Below are 20,438 nucleotides of genomic sequence, written 5' to 3'. Positions count from 1 at the left end.
CCTTCTCTCTCCCTCTCCCCCTTCTCTCTCCCTCTCCCCCTTCTCTCTCTCTCCCTCTCCCCTTCTCTCTCTCCCTCTCCCCCCTTCTCTCTCTCTCTCCCCTTCTCTCTCTCTCTCTCTCCCCTTCTCTCTCTCCCACTCCCCCCTTCTCTCTCTCTCTCTCCCCTTCTCTCTCTCTCTCTCCCCTTCTTTCTCTCTCTCTCCCCTTCTCTCTATCCCTCTCCCCCTTCTCTCTATCCCTCTCCCCCCTTCTCTCTCCCTCTCCCCCTTCTCTCTCTCCCTCTCCCCCTTCTCTCTCTCTCCCTCTCCCCTTCTCTCTCCCTCTCCCCTTCTCTCTCCCTCTCCCCCATCTCTCTCCCTCTCCCCCCTTCTCTCTCCCTCTCCCCTTCTCTCTCCCTCTCCCCTTCTCTCTCCCTCTCCCCCTTCTCTCTCCCTCTCCCCCTTCTCTCCCTCTCCCCCTTCTCTCTCCCTCTCCCCCATCTCTCTCCCTCTCCCCCCTTCTCTCTCTCCCTCTCCCCCCTTCTCTCTCTCCCTCTCCCCCCTTCTCTCTCTCCCTCTCCCCCCTTCTCTCTCTCCCTCTCCCCCATCGCAGTGCAGTACAGTCAGTCCTGCAGCCTTGTGTCGGTGTGAGGGCACTGGTCTAATGTCCCAGTGTAAAGTTGGGTGTCGGTGGTCGCTGTCAGGGGCATGCAGCATTACCGCCCTGACTCACTGCTGAGCCGAGGTGCCTTTGCCCTTTGCCTTGTCCTCTCCCACGCCGCCGCTTGCCCGGTTACTACGGAGATGGATCTGACAATGAACACCATTACTGCCCGACCCTCCTGCGTGTAAACCCATCCCTGACACTTCCCTCCCCTCCCCTCCACACTTACCCTTCCCATCCCCACAACACGCCACCATTTAGCCCGCGATCCCTCCAAAGTGCTGAATGGATGTATTATAAACTACACCAACTGGCAGCGTCTAATCTGCCGTGTCTGTTTCCCAACTGATTCCAGGGGAAATAAACCCCACACTTAACAATCTGTGGACTGGGCAACTGGGGAGGGGTGTTGGGTAATGTTTTGGATTTACTACCCACCCTTTCTCAAGCCACCTCTCCTCTCAATCTCAAGGAGCAGGGGGGAGGCATTAGAGCGGGTTATTGGTGACATACTCCAAGCTGGATGTCTTGCAGTGTGTCGGTGGGAGTAGAGGGCGAGTGCTTTGTCTGGGTAAGTGGTAATTAATGAAAACCATAACACATGACAAGTTGAGTCGGTAACATGAAACCCGGATTCTCTAAATGGGCCGTGCACCAAGTCAACTGTGAATGCCTTGCTCTGCATGTCTCTTGCTAAAAGTTTTCTGTATGATTCATGATTTGGATTGCTTTTAACAGATATTGGCTAAGCAATATATGGTAAATGTATAAAGGCGATACAAATGGCATTAGTAAAAGAGGAGAGACATGGTCATATAATGCAGTCAATACTACATTAACTACTGAAGCCCAATTACACTGTACCAGAGTGGCTTTTAGCAACATTAGGACTTCTAGGAGAGTGTGATCACCTGCTGTTTATTGCCTAAAAGCTTCACCCTTTGTATGCTGGTCTAGTCGCTGTGTATAACATGCCTTATTCCTTCCAAACCCCCAGCACCAGACATCCCTGGTTTCACTTTGATCATTTTTTTGCACGCCAATCTATACTGCAAGCTTTATTGAAATTTCCATCTCCACATTTGTACTCTGCTCCCTCCCGATGCTCATTTTGTCTGTAATATGCTGCTATAATCTGATCTAACTGGCCAGACACAGAATCTCCTGCAGAGGAGAAATTGTAGCTGTGAAACTGCTCTCTCCTAATTTTCCACAATCTGCCTCCTTTCATGGATGAGTTGGTGAAAACAAGTAGGATTTAATAAATCTGGGTTACGGTGACATTTGGACAGTGAGGTTTCCACAAGGCTGAAAGGTAACTGATGCAAATATTGCATTTTAAAATGTACCCCAGTCCCTGTTGGATTTGAGCCTGGATTAAAATGAACAACTTCATGAATGATTGCGGAGGAGTCATGAAGGAATGTTTGCACTTCACTAGGTTTGACAATGGCAATTTATAGATGGGGCAGTCCGAGGGATGTTCTGTTTCTATAGTGTGCGGGGTGAGTGTTTTGTGGCTGTGATTTGCCAGGCTGAGGACGTGGGCAAGTGTGGTCTGACTGCGGTCCTATTGTATCTTTCAGCGGTTGAATAAACAGTTGTTACTTTCCAGTACACGTTCCTGCATCGTCTAACGGTACCTGTAACGAGAACCAGAAAACAATCCTTGGTTTATTGAAGCGGCCGTTTCTTTTGGATGCGTTACACTAGTTTGAAGTCCTACAGTGAGAGATGTTGCAGGCGATCTCTTTAACATGGGGAGCTCGCGTGATGGGTGCTGTCTCTGACAGCATCGTTCTGTCACACGCACCTGGCGGTGTATAAACTTGACAATAATGCTGACTTTTATTAAAAGAACTGGAGTAAGGTGAATAAGTCTGGTCTATGTTGGGGTTGATGTGTCTGGTACGTTGCCACACAGTTGAGGGCGATATGGATTTCGCATCTGATTCCACAAACTGCAGCTGCATCCCACGCATCGAGGTTCAGCCTTTCTCCTTCGATTGGGTGTTGAAGTTGAGAATATCAAGTGGTGTGGGTCTTTGACTGTTCCGTTCATGGTGACTTCCAAATAAAAATCTGCACAAATTTTCACAATTAGTCTTATTTGGCCAAGATATAATTTGGTGGCTTTAATTAACCTCCGTTCCGTACTTGATGTGATAATCTTCATCTTTAAACTTGAATACCTTTTTCATTTTACCCAGTCTGTCATAAGCTTCACTTTTTCCAGATAACCAGATTGTTTCTGAACATTGCCTTTGGAAAGTCTAAACAAAATCTGAACTTGTTCCGAGAGCTAGCTATGAGTTGTTTAGTGATGTTGATAAAGTAACCTGCCTGCAAAGTTTGCAAATGGTAATATACTAGTCTGCTGTTGCAGCAAAAAAATGGGCTTCAGCGTTTAGTGTATTTAGAGATTTTGAAGAATTGTGTCTTTGCCTTGTCGTGGCTTGTCGGCAGGTGTTCCTCTCAATTCTACCAGATTTCCTAGTTTGTTCAAAATTCCTGGTATGAATGAATCTGTCGTTTGTTATTCTAGCGGTCACATTTCTTTCCTCTTCAATATTCTCTTCCCTTGCCCCAATATTTTAGTGTTTCGGTTGCCAATGACTTGCGGTTGCTCATTTGAAATGTATTCTTGATGGCTTGGCCAATATATCACCATTCCTTGGAAGATTGTACTGGATAAATTATTGCTATCTCCTACATCGCCGTACAAGTAACGCCTTCAAATTTCACAAAGAAGGATTTTGGTTCTTAATGGGCAAAATGCTGAAATACGGTTTTTTTAATCTCTTCACAAACTTGGTCAAAGATCTGGTTTGAAGCAAGTTTAATTTTTTCCAATGGATCATAATAATATCTTAAATACCCAAGTCATTGGAGATGATCATTGTAGAACTAGGTTGCTCAGTAAATCACTGAATTCTGCATAATATAATCCGAATTCAATATGCTGTTTTTCCCCACAAGTTCCCACAAATTTGGGTTGGCAGCATTAGTTATTTGTATAGTGAATACCTTTGCTTTAATGTTTTACTCTGTGCTTCTGTATAAATTTATTATTTTATTATTATTATTCTCTGTAAAGTTGTTGCTCAGGGAATTTAAAGGTTTGGAAGGAAATTGAAACGTATTTTGAGAAATGACACTTTAAACCTGATCTAAGCTCTCAAAGATAAATCTTAGCTGATATCTAAATTTGTCCAACTGGTGAAACTCAAGTATTCAGTTTGTGGAAAATCAAATTTTTGGCTTTTCAATTTCAGCTTGGATGTTTTGCAAAAGGCCAAGGTTTTCCGTTGTTTTGTGTAGTGGTCACTTCACCGCGAGAAACTTTCCTTCAGTTCTTGGAATTTGACAACAGGTTACTGGGTAGAAGGGGAAAGCAAGAGTGTGTATCGGGCCAATGCGACAATGAAGTGCCTGCGTTTGGTAGGGAACAGTGAACATGGGCACACGCAAGGGTAGATTGTGCACAGCGGGGCTTCAGATTATAATGTCAGAGCACTGTTAAACACTGAGCAATTGTGCAATGCTGTGTGACAGGTGTGGACCGAGTTGATTTTTAACTCTATGCAAAACTGCTTTCCTACTCTGAACTGAGCTTTTTAAGAGTAAGTTGTCGGTAAGAAATGTTTGCTTAGACTTGGTTCTTCACCGTTGGGAGTGATAGTGAAACGGTGGCTTGGGAAATGACAGGTTAAGGGGAAATATTAATTTGTCAATACTTTGAGCTATGGACTGTTGTGTGTTGTCCAGTTGTAATATTTGGATGTGACGGTGCAAATTCAATGGCTGGGTGTATGTAGTTAAGAGTAGTTTGGATAAATGGTGGTTTGAATATAATTTGCTATTGGTATGGTTGGTTAATGACAGCACTGTTAAATCTAGTGATCTTTCAAACTGGAGGATTTTGGCTGGGGAACACTAAGATTAGGAAAATTCTGGCTGGGTCGCATCGGAGTCACAGTGACTAGCTGTGTGGGATGGTATTTTGATTGATGCACCGCAGATTGTTACAGTGGCCTAATAGAATGAGTTTGGGACCGCCCCGATTCCTGTTCACGGTGTGATCTGTGCAGATACAGTAAGTGGGTTTTGCTCACCTTTTTGTGTTGGCCCGGAATGTGCCATTTTCACATTCATGCGCGAAGTAAGAAACTGTGTTGGCCAGTAACATTCATGTGGTGTTCTTTCAAGTGTCTGTTTTAAATAAATTGGATCCGTTTTGATCCTCGTGAATTGTTTGCTGATAATAAGTGAAAATGCACTGCTGGTTCAGTTTTAACCTGCCCACGAACTACAGTGCAGTTGGTGTAGGCCGACTTGCCACTCTATTCTTCATGCAAATGCATTATCTAATGTTAGTTTATTCTGAAAATACTGAGGCAAGAAGTTTAAGAGTTTGCAGAATCTTTTTCTTGCTGTACTCCACTATTTTTGTCACCTTGACGACTAAAAATATTGCAAAATGTCAACATTTTATTGGGCTAATACTTGCTCCTGTTGGAGAACTAAAGGATGGGCCATGTTTTATCAGCAGAGATTTTCAATTGTCACATTGTTTGCAGTGAACCTCAATGTTCAAAGGTACTTTATTGTCATGAGTACCCAAGTACAGGTATTTTCTTTTTTTTGCAAACCGTTGAATATAATCCTGCTGCACATTGGGCATGTGACTGTGAATGTATATAGTTTGCATCTATCTTTACTGCCGTTTTGCAGTAAGCCGTTGCATATTCACCACCTTAACACTTAATTTGTTTTGGATATTGTGTTATAATTCATTTTGCTTGGAATTAAACCTCTTGTGCAAAAGCATTAATAATGGATCAGAATTTGCGTTCTCTGTCTGGCATGTGAAAATTTAGCTCTTGTTTTGGCACTTGAATGAGTCAATATGGACAGGTGGAGGAGTCCTTATCCGGCACTGCGGTTCAATGAGATGGTGATGTATCGTATCTCAGCAGTACCTTCCTACTCTGCCCCCTGCTTCCTCCAAGTTCTACCCCTGAATTGTTTCTCCTCTCCAACATCAGAGCTGGCACCTCAGGAGCTATTTTAAATTTCATGCCCCCCTTCGGTATTCTGTCCCTGGACCGGGAAAGCAGACCACTGCAGTGACCCAGGTGTTGAGTCACCAAGACCACCGAGAAGCACCCCCTCGTTTCTGCCTTGGCAGGAGGACGAGGAACGTCTGTCTCCCTAGTCAGAGGCAGCGGGTCTAGTGTGGATTTACAAGAGCACCAGGTCCCTCTGAACACAAACACAGCATCGTTCAATGGTGCCACTTTTGACCAGTTCTGTTTCCGTATCACAGTGAGACTTCACTCTTCCACACGCTGTCTGACTTTCTATAACGCATCATTCCATCATGTTCTTGCCCATTGAGCATATCAGTCCTTCTACATTCTTTTCACAGTCCACACTGCTGTACAGTGCCCAGCTCTGTACAGTTAGTAAACTTGGATATATTCCACTTGATCCCCACAACTAAATCATGTAGACTGTGGACAGTCTGGGTCCCAGCATTTTCCTTGCAAAAACCCATTATTTCTTATAACTTTTGTTCATTAACTTTCTATGCCAGTGCAGTGCTCAATTCCATTTGCTAATTGTCCATGTAGCATTTTATTGAAGGCCTTCTGCAAGTTAACTGCAGCAGCTAGTTCATCCTTTACTAATTGAACTTGGCTGAACATAAATCCATGTTGTCTCTGCAGTCCTATTTCTAAATGGAGACACAAGAAACTGCAAATGCTGGAATCTTGAGCAGACTGAAGATGGGTCCTGACCCAAAACATCATCTGTTCATTCCCCCCTTGGATGCTGTCTGACCCACTGAGTTCCTCCAACACTGTTTTCTAAATGCTGCAAAAGCTTATGATTCTGTCAGATTTGTTAATGCCGAGCTTACTGGTTTGTGGTCCTGTTTTCTCCACACTCTCAAGTACTCTACTTTAGCCACCTTCGAATTGCTATGTTCGACAGTGACTGCTGTATACAGCGAGATGATGCTGGTCATAAAATCCACAGGGCCTTCTTCCCTTTAGTCTCTCCAACTTTATTTTTCTCTGAATGTGAATTTCATTGCTTACTTTACCCTTTAGTTCTCCACGATTCCCAGGAGGTAATCTGTCTTTAGTTGACACAATTAATCTACAAGTTCCTTGTTACCAATAAACATCCTTCAATCTACGGGACCCAGATTTAATCATCACTGGAAACTTTCCATTTCTCGTTCTACTTTTCAACATCAATGACTTAGTCTTTTGACTTCTAATTTTCTTCTCAAACTCAAGGCTTTCTGCTTGGTGGAAACAGTCCCTTCGGCCCAACCTGCCCACACTGATCTAATACTATCCTTCCTGGTATCTACATTAGTGATATTGGTGCAAGAAGATTGGTTAGATGTAGGTTAGACAGCTGACCCATGAAGAGGTGTTTGGTGCAGCGGGTAGAGCTGCTGCCACACGTTCTAACGTCCTGGATTCAGTCCTGCCTTTGGGTGCTGTTTGTGTGGAGTTTGCATGTGATTGTCTCCCATAGGCGCTCCATTTATTTCCCACATTCTGAAGAGGTGTGGATTGGTTAATTGGCTGCTGTAATTTGTTTCTAGAGTGGGTGAGGGATAAAATCTAGACCATTGTGTGTGGGGTGAATGAAACGAGGTTGGTGTAGATGATCTCTGGTTGGCACGGTTATGGTGGACTAGAGTGCCAATTCCCTGCTGCATGTCCCCTGCCTGGAGTTCCTGTATTTACCATAAAGATGAATTTACCTCCTACAATGGGAATGGTTAAAAGTTGGTTACTATAAGTCTGAAGAAGGGTCTCAATCCAAAACGTCACCCATTCCTTCTATCCAGAGATGCTGCCTGCTCCGCTGAGTTACTCCAGCATCTTGTCTGTCTTCAGTGTAAAACCAGCGTCTGCAGTTCCTTCCTACACATAACTGTATTAGCAGTTTGATGTTTAGGCTGCAGGAATGGGTGTTGGATTCTTCAGCTGGCCTTTATTCACAAAATGCTGGAGTAACTCAGCAGGTCAGGCAGCATCTCAGGAGAGAAGGAATGGGTGACGTTTCGGATCGAGACCCTTCTTCAGACTGGTCTTGGTGTTTCATGCGGTACGTTTGCTCCATATAATGTCCACGAGGGGATTGCAACCTTCAAGGTGGAAGTTTATAAACTGCAACTAAACTGACTTCTTGGTCAGGCCTTCATTGTGTTGAATTGACAAAATGTTGTATTTAATTCTCTGGGGAACTGCTGTTCCAATGATCAGGGACTGCTGCATGCGATGGTCTGACCGGCAGACTGTCGGGGCAAGTTCTCCCGCACATTGCCGGAGAATTTCGTCATGTTCCAGCTACTCTTCCCCCACTGAATCGAGTATGAAAACTGCCTGTCCTACTTGTCCTGGTCAGACGGGGCATCTGCCAGGGGTGAGTTTGAGTTTAGTTTATTGTTATGTGTACTGAGGTGCATCAAAAAGTGTAGGATGGAACTGCAGATACTGGTTTTCAGCTCGAAGATAGACATAATACACTGGAGTAACTCTGTGGGACAGGCAGCGTCTCTGGAGAGAAGGAATGGGTGACGTATCGGGACCACACCTTTCTTCAGACTGAGGGGGAGACTTGAGATATGGTAGGATATGATGTGAAAATGACAGATCAAAATGGATGGTGATCAAGGAAATGTAGAATGGCACATTGTCAGCTATGGGGAAGGTGATAACGAGGCATACAATCTGTAAAATATCAGTAAAATTAATCAGGAGGTCAGTGAAACTAATTGGAGAACGGGGAAAGCTTTAAGAAACATAGAAAATAGGTGCTGGAGGAGGCCATTCGGCCCTTCGAGCCAGCACCGCCATTCATTGTGATCATGTCTGATCATCCACAATCAGTAACCCGTGCCTGCCTTCTCCCCATATCCCTTGATTCCACTAGCCCCTGGTGTATCTAACTCTCTCTTGAATCCATCCAGTGATTTGGCCTTCACTGCCCTCTGTGGCAGAGAATTCCACAAATTCACAACTCTTTGGGTAAAAATGTTTTTTTCTCACCTCAGCTTTATTCTGAGACTGTGGCCCCTGGTTCTGGACTCGCCCAACACTGGGAACATTTTTCCTGCACCTAGCTTGTCCAGTCCTTTTATAATTTTATATGTCTCTATAAGATCCCCTCTCGTCCTTCTAAACTCCAGTGAACACAAGCCTAGTCTATTCAATCTTTCCTCATACGACAGTCCCGCCATCCCAGGGATCAATCTCGTGAACCTACGCTGCACTGCATTTATTGCATTCTAACCGGTCAACGGAAAGACTATACATGATTACAATCGAGCTGACCACAGTGTACAGATGCATGATAAAGGGAGTAATGTTGGGGGGGGGGTGAATGTATATCCTGGCCACAGCTGGTTTGGGTCAATAATTCCAGTTGACTGATGCTTCTCCAGGGCAGTCTGCCTCTTGCACTGATGCACGATGTTATGTAGCTTGTATGCACCCCTTGTGTTGCAAGGCCAGTTACATCTGCTGCCACGTCCGTCTCTCACCGGCCCAGGTTGTCCTGTCCTGGCCAGACCTGCTGCTCGAGCTCTCGGCTTGTCCCCGGTCTGGGTGGGGGTGAATGTCTTCCGAATCTACGGGAAGCTGGTGGTGTTTGGTGGAGCTTGGTCAGTCCCTGAATACCTTGATCACCATTGACAGTACAGTGTACAGGGCTTTGGCTGACTAGTTTAGGGATGCAGCATGGAAACAATGTCCTAATGTGTGTGGCTGCATAGTCTGGTTATACAAATATCATCATCACTTGTGAGGTTCTACCTGTCTCCAGTGTTGCAGGAGATGAGACAAGGTTATCGTAGCTGCAGAGCTCAGTTGGGCCTTGCCATGGTGTCCATGATAAAGGTTGTTGCAGGAAGAGTGCCGTTGGCAGTGGTTGACATGGAAGGTCCTGCAGTGGCCTGGGACCTTGGTTACTTTGCAAATCTCTTCACTGGAACAAGCACAAGGCTTGGCTGAGCCTCTCGGGGTCAGTGCTGCCTCCTAGTGGAGGTCTGGGTCACACTGCACCATCTGCTGTGTGGTTGTTCAGTGAGGACTGCATCCATAGTGAATGAAAATGACGCATCCTGGTGGAGTTACTGCATGTTACAAAGTGTGTTTTTGAAAACATTTAACTTGGATTAAGCTGATTCAGTATAAACTAAACAAGTGATCTTATCAGTGGCTTATTGGCATCCGATCCATACACACAACTTTGGCAGCACTGTTCACTTTCCAGTAACTTCACAAGCTGCCAATGAATGTAGAATTGGAAGTGCAATGTGATCCTGCAGCATTAAAAACCCCACTTTCCATGTACAGGGCCCTCCATAATGTTTGGGACAAAGACCCATTTATTTATTTGCCTCTGTACTCCACAATTTGAGATTTGTAATAGAAAAAATCACATGGTTAAAGTGCACATTGTCAGATTTTATTAAAGGGTATTTTTATACATTTTGGTTTCACCATGTAGAAATTACAGCTGTGTTTATACATAGTCCCCCCATTTCAGGGCACCATAATGTTTGGGACACATGGCCTCACATGCGTTTGTAATTGCTCAGGTGTGTTTAAATGCCTCCTTAATGCAGGTATAAGAGAGCTCTCAGCACCTAGTCTTTCCTCCAGTCTTTCCATCACCTTTGGAAACTTTTATTGCTGTTTATCAACACGAGGACCAAAGTCGTGCCAATGAAAGTCAAAGAAGCCATTATGAGACTGAGAAACAAGAATAAAACTGTTAGAGACATTAGCCAAACCTTAGGCTTACCAAAATCAACTGTTTGGAACATCATTAAGAAAGAGAGCACTGGTGAGCTTACTAATCGCAAAGGGACTGGCAGGCCAAGGAAGACCTCCACAGCTGATGACAGAATAATTCTCTCTATAATAAAGCAAAATCCCCAAACACCTGTCCGACAGATCAGAAACACTCTTCAGGAATCAGGTGTGGATTTGTCAATGACCACTGTCTGCAGAAGACTTCATGAACAGAAATACATTGCAAGATGCAAACCACTGGTTAGCTGCAAAAATAGGATGGCCAGGTTACAGTTTACCAAGAAGTACTTAAAAGAGCAACCACAGTTCTGGAAAAAGGTCTTGTGGACAGATGAGATGCAGATTAACCTATATCAGAGTGATGGCAAGGGCAAAGTATGGAGGAGAGAAGGAACTTCCCAAGATCCAAAGCATACTACCTTATCTGTGAAACACGGTGGTGGGGGTGTTATGGCCTGGGCATGTATGGCTGCTGAAGGTACTGGCTCACTTATCTTCATTGATGATACAACTGCTGATGGTAGTAGCATAATGAATTCTGAAGTGTACAGACACATCCTATCTGCTCAAGTTCAAACAAATGCCTCAAAACCCATTGGCCGGCAGTTCATTCTACAGCAAGACAATGATCCCAAACATACTGCTAAAGTAACAAAGGAGTTTTTCAAAGCTAAAAAATGGTCAATTCTTGAGTTGCCAAGTCAATCACCCAATCTGAACCCAGTTGAGCATGCCTTTTATATGCTGAAGAGAAAACTGAAGGGGATTAGGCCCCAAAACAAGCATAAGCTAAAGATGGCTGCAATACAGACCTGGCAGAGCATCACCAGAGAAGACACCCAGCAACTGGTGATGTCCATGAATCGCACACTTCAAGCAGTCATTGCATGCAAAGGATGTGCAACAAAATACTAAACATGACTACTTTCATTTACATGACATTGCTGTGTCCCAAACATTATGGTGCCCTGAAATGGAGGGACTATGTATAAACACTGCTGTAATTTCTACATGGTGAAAGCAAAATGTGTAAAAATGGCCTTTACTAAAATCTGACAATGTGCACTTTAACCACATGTGATATTTTTCTATTACAAATCTCAAATTGTGGAGTACAGTGGCAAATAAATAAATTATGGGTCTTTGTCCCAAACATTATGGAGGGCACTGTATGTATCACAGTAGTGATATTTGAAACCCTGTGTATATACTTGAGGATGGTGAGCAAAGAATGGGCCGAAATTGTTTGTTCAATTGCAGATACAATTGTCAATTTACCTTCTATTATGTAACTTTTAGATTGACCAATTTGTTTAGGTCAACCCTCAATCCTGATTCACCTGTAGTGAAGAAACTGTTCAGAGTGGGATATAGACAGCACCATTATTGGATGCAAATAAGATTTATTTGACAGATTCCTTGGTTAGCCGACAGGTATCACGCCAACAATGTGTGGTTTCCTCAATGTCAGGGCTGCAACTCCAAACAAAAGATCAGCTTGGCTGATATTTTCACAAAGTCGTTTACTTTGAATCTTGCACAATGCGGAGAGTTTGGAGCCGGAACCCAGTTCGAGGTTTCTGCAAACAATATTATAAAAGGCATTTTATTGACCCTTAACCCAATGTGAAAGCTTTCATGAGCACTTATGAAATGGGAATGCATTAGTCTGGAAACGAGAGTAAACGATTAAGTATGGGTTCATCCCTCTTTATTAATGGGTTGCCATCTTCCCAAAGATGATGGGAGCTGAGCAAATGCAGTTACGTACTCTAAATATGGGAATCGTGTGAGGTGTCCCCTTTGCAAATCCAATGATCCATTGTAGAAAAGTACGGTTGTATATTTGAGTAGTGGAATAGTGAATTTTGAGTGTCTCTTTTCCAACTCCTGCACATGAAATATTTGCTGTCGCATCCCTGTTTAATGACGTTTCTCTGGTGCTGGGAGAGAGGGGATGACTCCAATTTCCTCCCTGGATGTAAAGTTCTGATGTTAACGTTGAACAGCGGTTCTGTAACGTGAGCCCACTGTTTGAAATGCCCGTTGGAGATTCCCTGCTGTGGAGTGTGCAACAGTTGCCACGGTGTTTCTTCTCCTGCCCAATTTATAACTCCTGCATTCTTCAGATGGTAAACTAATGGGCTTTCTGGCTGGAACGTTGGTTTCCATTTCATGTAATTGAAAACATTTAATGGAAGTGGTCTATGTAACATTAGTCCTACAAATGTCTTTATTGTAGCTGGCTTGCTTCAAGTTGGTTCAGTTTCCTGGAGATTTGAGCTGATTTCAGGATTGGAACCTTGGCACATTGTAGGAATGTTTCCATAAGAGAATATGGGGATGTGGAAATCAATCTCTCTGTTCCTATCCTGAGCCATAAGGAACATGCAGTTAAAGGTGTTTCCCACACTCCAAAGACGTACAGGTATGTAGGTTAATTGACTGGGTAAATGTAAAAATTGTCCCTAGTGTGTGTAGGATAGTGTTAATGTGTGGGGATCGCTGGGCGGCGCGGACTCGGTGGGCCGAAGGGCCTGTTTCTGTGCTGTATCTCTAAAAATATATATATATATATATTAGTAAGTTCTTATTTTACATTGATATTTGATTAAATCGCCTACTGAAAAGGCAAGTTAATGTTTTGGTGTCTGGCATTAAAGTAGACTCCATGATTTATGCTTCAAGTCTTTTTAGTTTGAACGCATTCCTTCAGGACTTTGAAAATGCGGTTTGTTTATTTAAAACGCTACAGACAAGCCAAACAGAATCTATCCAGTTGCGTGTTGTGGCCAAAGAATTAAATCGAGTTGTGGAATTAAACACGTGGTTCAGGTTGTGTGTCAGGACCCCACTACAGTTCTTCAAATTAATCACTGAACATAGAAACTGGCTTAAACCACAAAAAGTATAAATGTTCTGAGTATATTCGCGCAGATATTAGATGGTTTAAAATGGGATTTTAAGGTATTTAAATTGGGTATTTGATTAGCACCTCTCATTCTGGCCTTCATACCTGAAACAGTAACTGATTGTATAAGAAAATAACTGCAGATGCTGGTACAAATCGATTTATTCACAAAATGCTGGAATAACTCAGCAGGTCAGGCAGCATCTCGGGAGAGAAGGAATGGGTGACGTTTCGGGTCGAGACCCTTCTTCAGACTGACAGTAACTGATTGTGCTTGCCTGAGTTCTTCCAGTGACTTTTCTGCTTAAGATTCCAGCATCTGCAGTTTTAGTTTACTAATAGTGCATATTTAGAATTGATTTTGTATCATTTTTGGCAAAACCAAACCAGATGACAAATTTAGACTCAAACTGAGCTCTTTTCCAGTTGGATATTGCACTTGGATCGCCGCCTGAAATTGGACCCAGAGGTGACATTGCCTCTGCATTTGTCAGATTGATTTTGTTGCTGTTTCCTTAGACTTTGCAGATGTATAATAATACAATACATTGCCCTCTGCACTGAGATAATTTTACTTGCATTTGTGCATGACATTAATATTGCTTTTTGTGTGCTCTGGGATAAACTGCCCCAGGGTTGGCGAAGCCCAGATGACTTTAAAAATGGTGGAAAGGCTTTAAACTGGTAATTCTCCATCAGTCCTTCGGCGGCAAGTTCAATTCTGTCTGCCATATGGTCTAGGCCTTGGAATGAGCCAATATGCATCATTAAACATGGCTTACGCTCACAAAGGAAGCCATGGTTTAGGTGGACTGGAAGGTGTCTTGAGTTGAGCATCAGCTGCTGCTGGGAAGGACACAATGTGCTGGAGTTCTTGAAGGGTTTCGACCCATAACGCCACGTTTCCATGTTCTCCAGATGTGCTGCCGGACCTGCTGAGTTACGTTGTGTCCATTTGCGTATTAACCAGCATCTGCAGTTCCTTGTTTCTACTGCTGCTAGAAGATTGTCCCCTAGTCCAGCATGTAGATCTTCATGAATGTTCTTAAATAATGAAACAGCATCTGTTTCCAAACTGCATTGGTATCTTGGCGTCATTGGATGAGTCTTGCATCACTAGCTACCTTGAAGAGTTATCCCATGAATCAAGCTAGTGTTTGGGGACACCTTGCAGTTCTGACTATGAGCCAGTGTACTGAATGATTATCTGCTTGAGGAGTAATCTGATGGGACCCACGACTTCTGAATGGCTTTGTGCTTTTTCTACTGAGCATTGGCTGATACAGTTAATGTTCTTCTGTGCCATCTTTGGAGGGAGTGCTGCAGCAATTACTGTGGGGCTCGGAGAGGTGGCTCACTGGCTCCATCTCTTGGAGCTCCTCGACATTGACTCCCGTCAACTGCACCAAAAACTCCACTCCGAATGTTCTCGACTCCTGCATTATCCTCCATTTTCTCAGCTCTTGACGATGAAACCCATTTGCCTTGGATTTGCTTCCAATCAATGTTTGGGGTATTAGGAGTTTTTGGTTTTGAGCCGTGTGAAACATGGACCACGGGTTGGACAGGCATTGCTTGCAACTCACTGCAGTGTCTGGTTTTCTGTAGGTGACTGGTCAGTGCTGGCAGGACATCCCTGTATCTGACTCTGCACTTGGAACGCCAATAGCTCTTGTCATTGCTGCCTGATCACCAGTTAGCACAGTCACCATCTGCCTTGTTGCTGAGGATATCTTGTAGCTTGCATCCCTTCAATATTTCAGTTGGAGTCTGGACACCTGTTCGTGATTCTACCAGATCTCTCACTCACTAATCAAATTGGGTGGCACGATGGCGTAGCAGTAGAACTACTGCCTTACCCTGTGCCAGAGACCCGGGTTCGATCCTGACTACGGGTGCAGTCTGTACGGAGTTTGTACGTTCTCCCCATGACCAGCGTGGGTTTTCCCTGAGATCTTGCGTTTCCTCCCACACTCAGAAGACGTACAGGTTTGTAGGTTAAGTGGCTTTGTACAAATGTAAATTGTCCCAAGTGGACTCGGTGGGCCGAAGGGCCCGTTTCCGCGCTATATCTCTAAACTAAACTAAATTCCCTGGTTGGGATGACCAGTTGGGATATGAGTGAACACAGCCAACCGTTCACTCCAGCCTGGACACTTGCATTAACAATGGCAGCGTCTCTGTGCTCCTGGAGAAGGCCACAAATATTGACCTCTGTCCATGACCGTGGCCCCCTGTAGCAGTTGGAGGATCAACAATCGTGTGCTCACATGGCCTCCGCTCTGATTTTACAGCCAATTGTCTGCGCAAACTACAAAAATACATTATTCTTTTGTAGTAGAATAAACATTAGGCATAGTCATAGAGCATGGAAACAGCTCAACATGACCCATCTGCACAAGTTCCACCTGCTCCTCTAAACCTATCCTATCCATGTACCTGTCTAAATGTTTCTCAAATGTTGTGATAATACTTGCCTCAACGACCTCCTCTGGCATTTATTTCACAAAATGCTGGCGTAACTCAGCAGGTCAGGCAGCTTCTCAGGATAGAAGGAGATGCTGCCTGACCTGCTGAGTTGCTCCAGCATTTTGTGAAATAAATACCTTCGATTTGTACCAGCATCTGCAGTTATTTTCTTACACGAACTCCTCTGGCAGCTCATTCCATTCAGAAAGTATTCAGACCCCTTCACTTCTTCCACATTTTGTTACGTTACAGCCTTATTTTAAAATGGATTAAATTCATTTTTTATCATCAATCTGCATACAATACCTCATAATAAAAAAGTGAAAATAGGTGTTTAGAAATTTTTGCAAACTAATTAAAGAAATAACTGAAATATCACCTTTACATAAGTATTCAGACCCTTTACTCAGTACTTTGTTGAGGCACCTTTGGCAGCGATTACAGCCTCAAGTCTTCTTGGGTATGACGCTACAAGCTTGGCACACCTGTATTTGGGTAATTTCTCCCATTCTTCTCTGCAGATCCTCTCAAGCTCTGTCAGGTTGGATGGGGAGCGTCGATGCACAGCTGTTTTCAGGTCCCTCCAGAGATATTCGATCGAGTCAAGTCTGGGCTCTGACTGGGCCACTCAAGGACATTCACAGACTTGTCATGAAGCCACTCCTGTGTTGTCTTGGCTGTGTGCTTCGGGTCGTTGTCCTGTTGGAAGGTGAACCTCCGCCCCAGTCTGAGGTCCAGAACGCTCTGGAGCAGGTTTTCATCAAGGATCTCTCTGTACTTTGCTCCATTCATCTTTCCCTCGTTCCTGACTAGTCTCCCAGTTCCTGCCGCTGAAAAACATCCCCACAGCATGATGCTGCCACCACCATGCTTCACTGTAGGTATGGTATTGGCCAGGTGATGAGCGGTGCCGCTTGGCATTCAGGCCAAAGAGTTCAATCTTGGTTTCATCAGACCAGAGAATCTTGTTTCTCATGGTCTGAGAGCCCTTTAGGTGCCTTTTGGCAAATTCCAAGCGGGCTGTCATGTGCCTTTTACTGAGGAGTGGCTTCCGTCTGGCCACTCTACCACAAAGGCCTGATTGGTGGAGTGCTGCAGATATAGTTGTCCTTCTGGAAGGTTCTCCCATCTTCACAGAGGAACTATGGAGCTCTGTCAGAGTGACCGTCGGGTTCTTGGTCACCTCCCTGACCAAGGCTCTTCTCCCCAGATTGCTCAGTTTGGCCAGGCGGCCAGCTCTATGGAGAGTCCTGGTGGTTCCAAAGTTCTTCCATTTAAGAATGACGGAGGCCACTGTGCTCTTCAGGACCTGCGATGCTGCAGAAATTGTTTTATACCCTTCCCCAGATCTGTGTCTCGACACAATCCTGTCTCGGAGGTCTACGGACAATTCCTTTGTCTTCATGGCTTGGTTTTTGCTCTGACATGCACTGTCATCTATGGGTCCTCATATAGACAGGTGTGTGCCTTGCCAAATCATGTCCAATCAATTTAACTTACCACTGGTGGACTCCAATCAAGTTGTAGAAACATCTCGAGGATAATCAATGGAAACAGGATGAACCTGAGCTCAATTTTGAGTATCATAGCAAAGGGTCTGAATACTTATGCAAATGTGATATCTCAGATATTTCTTTTTAATTACCTTGCAAAAATTTCTAAACACCTGTTTTTGCTTCTTCATTCTGGGGTATTCAATGTAGATTGATGATTAAATTTTTTTTTTAATCCATTTTAAAATAAGGCTGTAACGTAACAAAATGTGGAAAAATTGAAGGTCTGAATATTTCTGAATGCACTGTACATCCACCACCCTTTGTGTAAATCTACACTTCTGTTTACTGATATTTTAAAAGTTAATTTCCTTCAATTGAGCCCCTAAACGTGTGAAAGGATTATATAAAATGTATTTCAAAGTTTGGTCATTTTACCAGCTTAACTACTTTCCTAGTACCCCAAGCTAAATAAACTGGAGATGATATCTTGGTATTGTACATAGAGTTTAGAATTACCTGTAGATAGACACACTAGCTGGAGTAAATCAGCAGAACAGTTAGCTTCTCTGGATAGAAGAAATGGGTGATGATTCTAGTCGAGATCCTTCAGACTCGCAACCCGAAACGTCACCCATTCCTTCTATCTGGAAATGTTGCCTGTCCCGCTGAGTTACTCCAGCATGTTGTGTCCATCCTACAGATGGTGTAACCAGCATCTGCAGTTCCTTCCTACACACTTACAATTACTTGTTTTGCGTTCCTTGTTAATACTTGAAGGGAAGCCTTTCTTGAATGTTCATCTCTAACGAGTCTCCTCTTGAATTGCAGGTGTCCCAATGCTTTCTGTCCAACCAAAAGGAAAGCAGAAGGGCTGTGCAGGCTGCAATCGCAAGATCAAAGATCGTTACCTGCTGAAGGCTCTGGACAAATACTGGCATGAAGACTGTCTAAAATGTGCCTGTTGTGACTGCCGTCTCGGAGAGGTCGGGTCTACGCTCTACACAAAAGCAAACCTAATTCTCTGCCGTCGAGACTACTTGAGGTAAATGTAGTTGGGAGAAAGCGCAAAAAATCTAAACTCGGAAACACTCATTGAAGATTGATGCAAGATCTGTACAGGTTACTCTGTAGGTAACGTATTCCAGGCATCACTGTTCCATGGATAACAAACATGGGGAAAGCTGTGATTGGGTTGAAGGTGGTGGAGTAACTCAGCAGGTCAGGCAGCATCTCTGGAGAACTTGGAGAGGTGACGTTTCAGGTCAGGACCCTGCCTTGCATACACGAGTCAATATCAAACATTTACAAAAGCTATAAACCACATCTTTTTACCTGTAATTTGAATTGAAGGGCCCACTTTGGCATCTGGTTCTACGGATTTCAATGTTATGTCCCATTTCCATTGTGCATTGTGGAATAAGTGAATATCCAGCAGCCGTGAGGGATTAAGTTTCCAAAGTAGACAAGAACTGAACTTGAGGTGAGACTTGCCTTCCACCAAGCTTGTTGTTTGACAAGGGAGCAAATTGCAAAGACGGGCATGAGTTTCCAATATGCATTTATTAAAAATATTAAATTCCTTCAACATTGGTTTACTTCCAATTAAAGCTTTAGTCAGTTCTCATCTGGACAATAGACAATAGGTGCAGGAGTAGGCCATTCGGCCCTTCGAGCCAGCACCACCATTCAATGTGATCATGGCTGATCATCCTCAATCAGTACCCCATTCCTGCCTTCTCCCCATACCCCTTGACTCTGTTATCCTTAAGAGCTCTATCTAGCTCTCTCTTGAATGCATTCAGAGAATTGGCCTCCACTGCCTTCTGAGGCAGAGAATTCCACAGACTCACAACTCTCTGACTGAAAGTTTTTCCTCATCTCTGTTCTAAATGGCCTACCCCTTATTCTTAAACTGTGGCCCCTTGTTCTGGAGTCCCCCAACATTGGGAACATGTTTCCTGCCTCTAACGTGTCCAACCCCTTAATAATCTTATGTTTCGATAAGATCCCCTCTCATCCTTCTAAATTCCAGTGTATACAAGCCTTTATCCCCATATAGGGCTGCCTAAAGTCAGGACAATTGGGGGTAAAAGGAGTTGAATGCCAAAGTGCCAGTTTACTAAATTGATATGTGGAGTTTGAGGTTACATAAAAAGGGGTTGAAGTTAGATAATCGAGTGTTTCAATAACCTCAGTTAACAAATGCTACTTCCTCAGCTGCAAGAATCCTGACCTCCAGCCCTTGTTCAAATATGAATGTATCGTTGGTAACACTAAATTCTTCCACATTTCTTTATCCAAACTTTAATCCAAGCATTAGACTTGGAAACTATAGAAACATAGAAAAATAAGTGCGGGATTAGGCCATTTGGCCCTTCGACTTGAACTTTGTATATTTGCAGACATGATTCTTACAACTAAAACTGCTGTGGGAACTCGGTGGGTCAGGCAGCATCTGGCGAGAAATAAGTTGTCATTTTGGGTCATGCCCCTTATCTGGACCCTGTCCATTTCCTTCCACAGATGCTGCCTGACCTGCTGAGTTCCTCCAGCATTTTACCTCCTACAGGTGAGAAGAAACTTTTTCACCCAGAGAGTTGTGAATTTGTGGAATTATCTGCCACAGAAGGCAGTGGAGGCCAATTCACTGGATGAATTTAAAAGAGTTAGATAGAGCTCTAGGGGCTAGTGGAATCAAGGGGTATGGGGAGAAGGCAGGCACAGGTTACTGATTGTAGATGATCAGCCATGATCACAATGAATGGCGGTGCTGGCTCAAAGGGCCGATTGGCCTCCTCCTGCACCTATTTTCTATGTTTCCAGATTCCAGCAGTCGCTTGTCCTGATTTTAGTTAGGCAGCCCTCGCCATGTTTTTCTGCTTCATATTCCCTGCATACTGTGAGCAGTACAGGACTTTGTTCTGTTTGGGGAGCGTGGTAAATGTAAAGGTTGCAGAAAGAGGAACAACTGATTTTGTATTGGCCATGTGAGGCATCATGTGAGACCATGATGGTGTAGGTATCTGCATTGATTTCTGTTCCATTTGAGCAATGATTAGTCAAATGTC

The 20,438-nt window shown here is 43.8% G+C and overlaps 1 protein-coding gene across 2 annotated transcripts in view; it reads left to right on the top strand.

The window, feature by feature from the left end:
• The window catches only part of lmo1 (LIM domain only 1), a 32,792-nt gene that overhangs the window by 3,408 nt on the left and 8,946 nt on the right, over positions 1-20,438 (top strand). Inside the window, exons 1-2 of one of the 2 annotated variants that reach the window (XM_078414713.1) lie at positions 1,086-1,214; positions 18,199-18,412. In XM_078414713.1, coding sequence (XP_078270839.1) covers positions 18,207-18,412 — 206 coding nt within the window. In that variant the 5' untranslated portion in view covers positions 1,086-1,214; positions 18,199-18,206. Of the gene's footprint in view, positions 1-1,085; positions 1,215-18,198; positions 18,413-20,438 lie in introns of those variants that run through there. The other variant, XM_078414712.1, reaches the window with a different exon arrangement.

This window comes from Rhinoraja longicauda, chromosome 18 (genome assembly GCF_053455715.1).
Source record: "Rhinoraja longicauda isolate Sanriku21f chromosome 18, sRhiLon1.1, whole genome shotgun sequence".
Lineage (NCBI taxonomy): Eukaryota > Metazoa > Chordata > Chondrichthyes > Rajiformes > Arhynchobatidae > Rhinoraja > Rhinoraja longicauda.
Note: the sequence above shows the minus strand (reverse complement) of the source record. Positions and strands in the feature narration are given on the sequence as shown.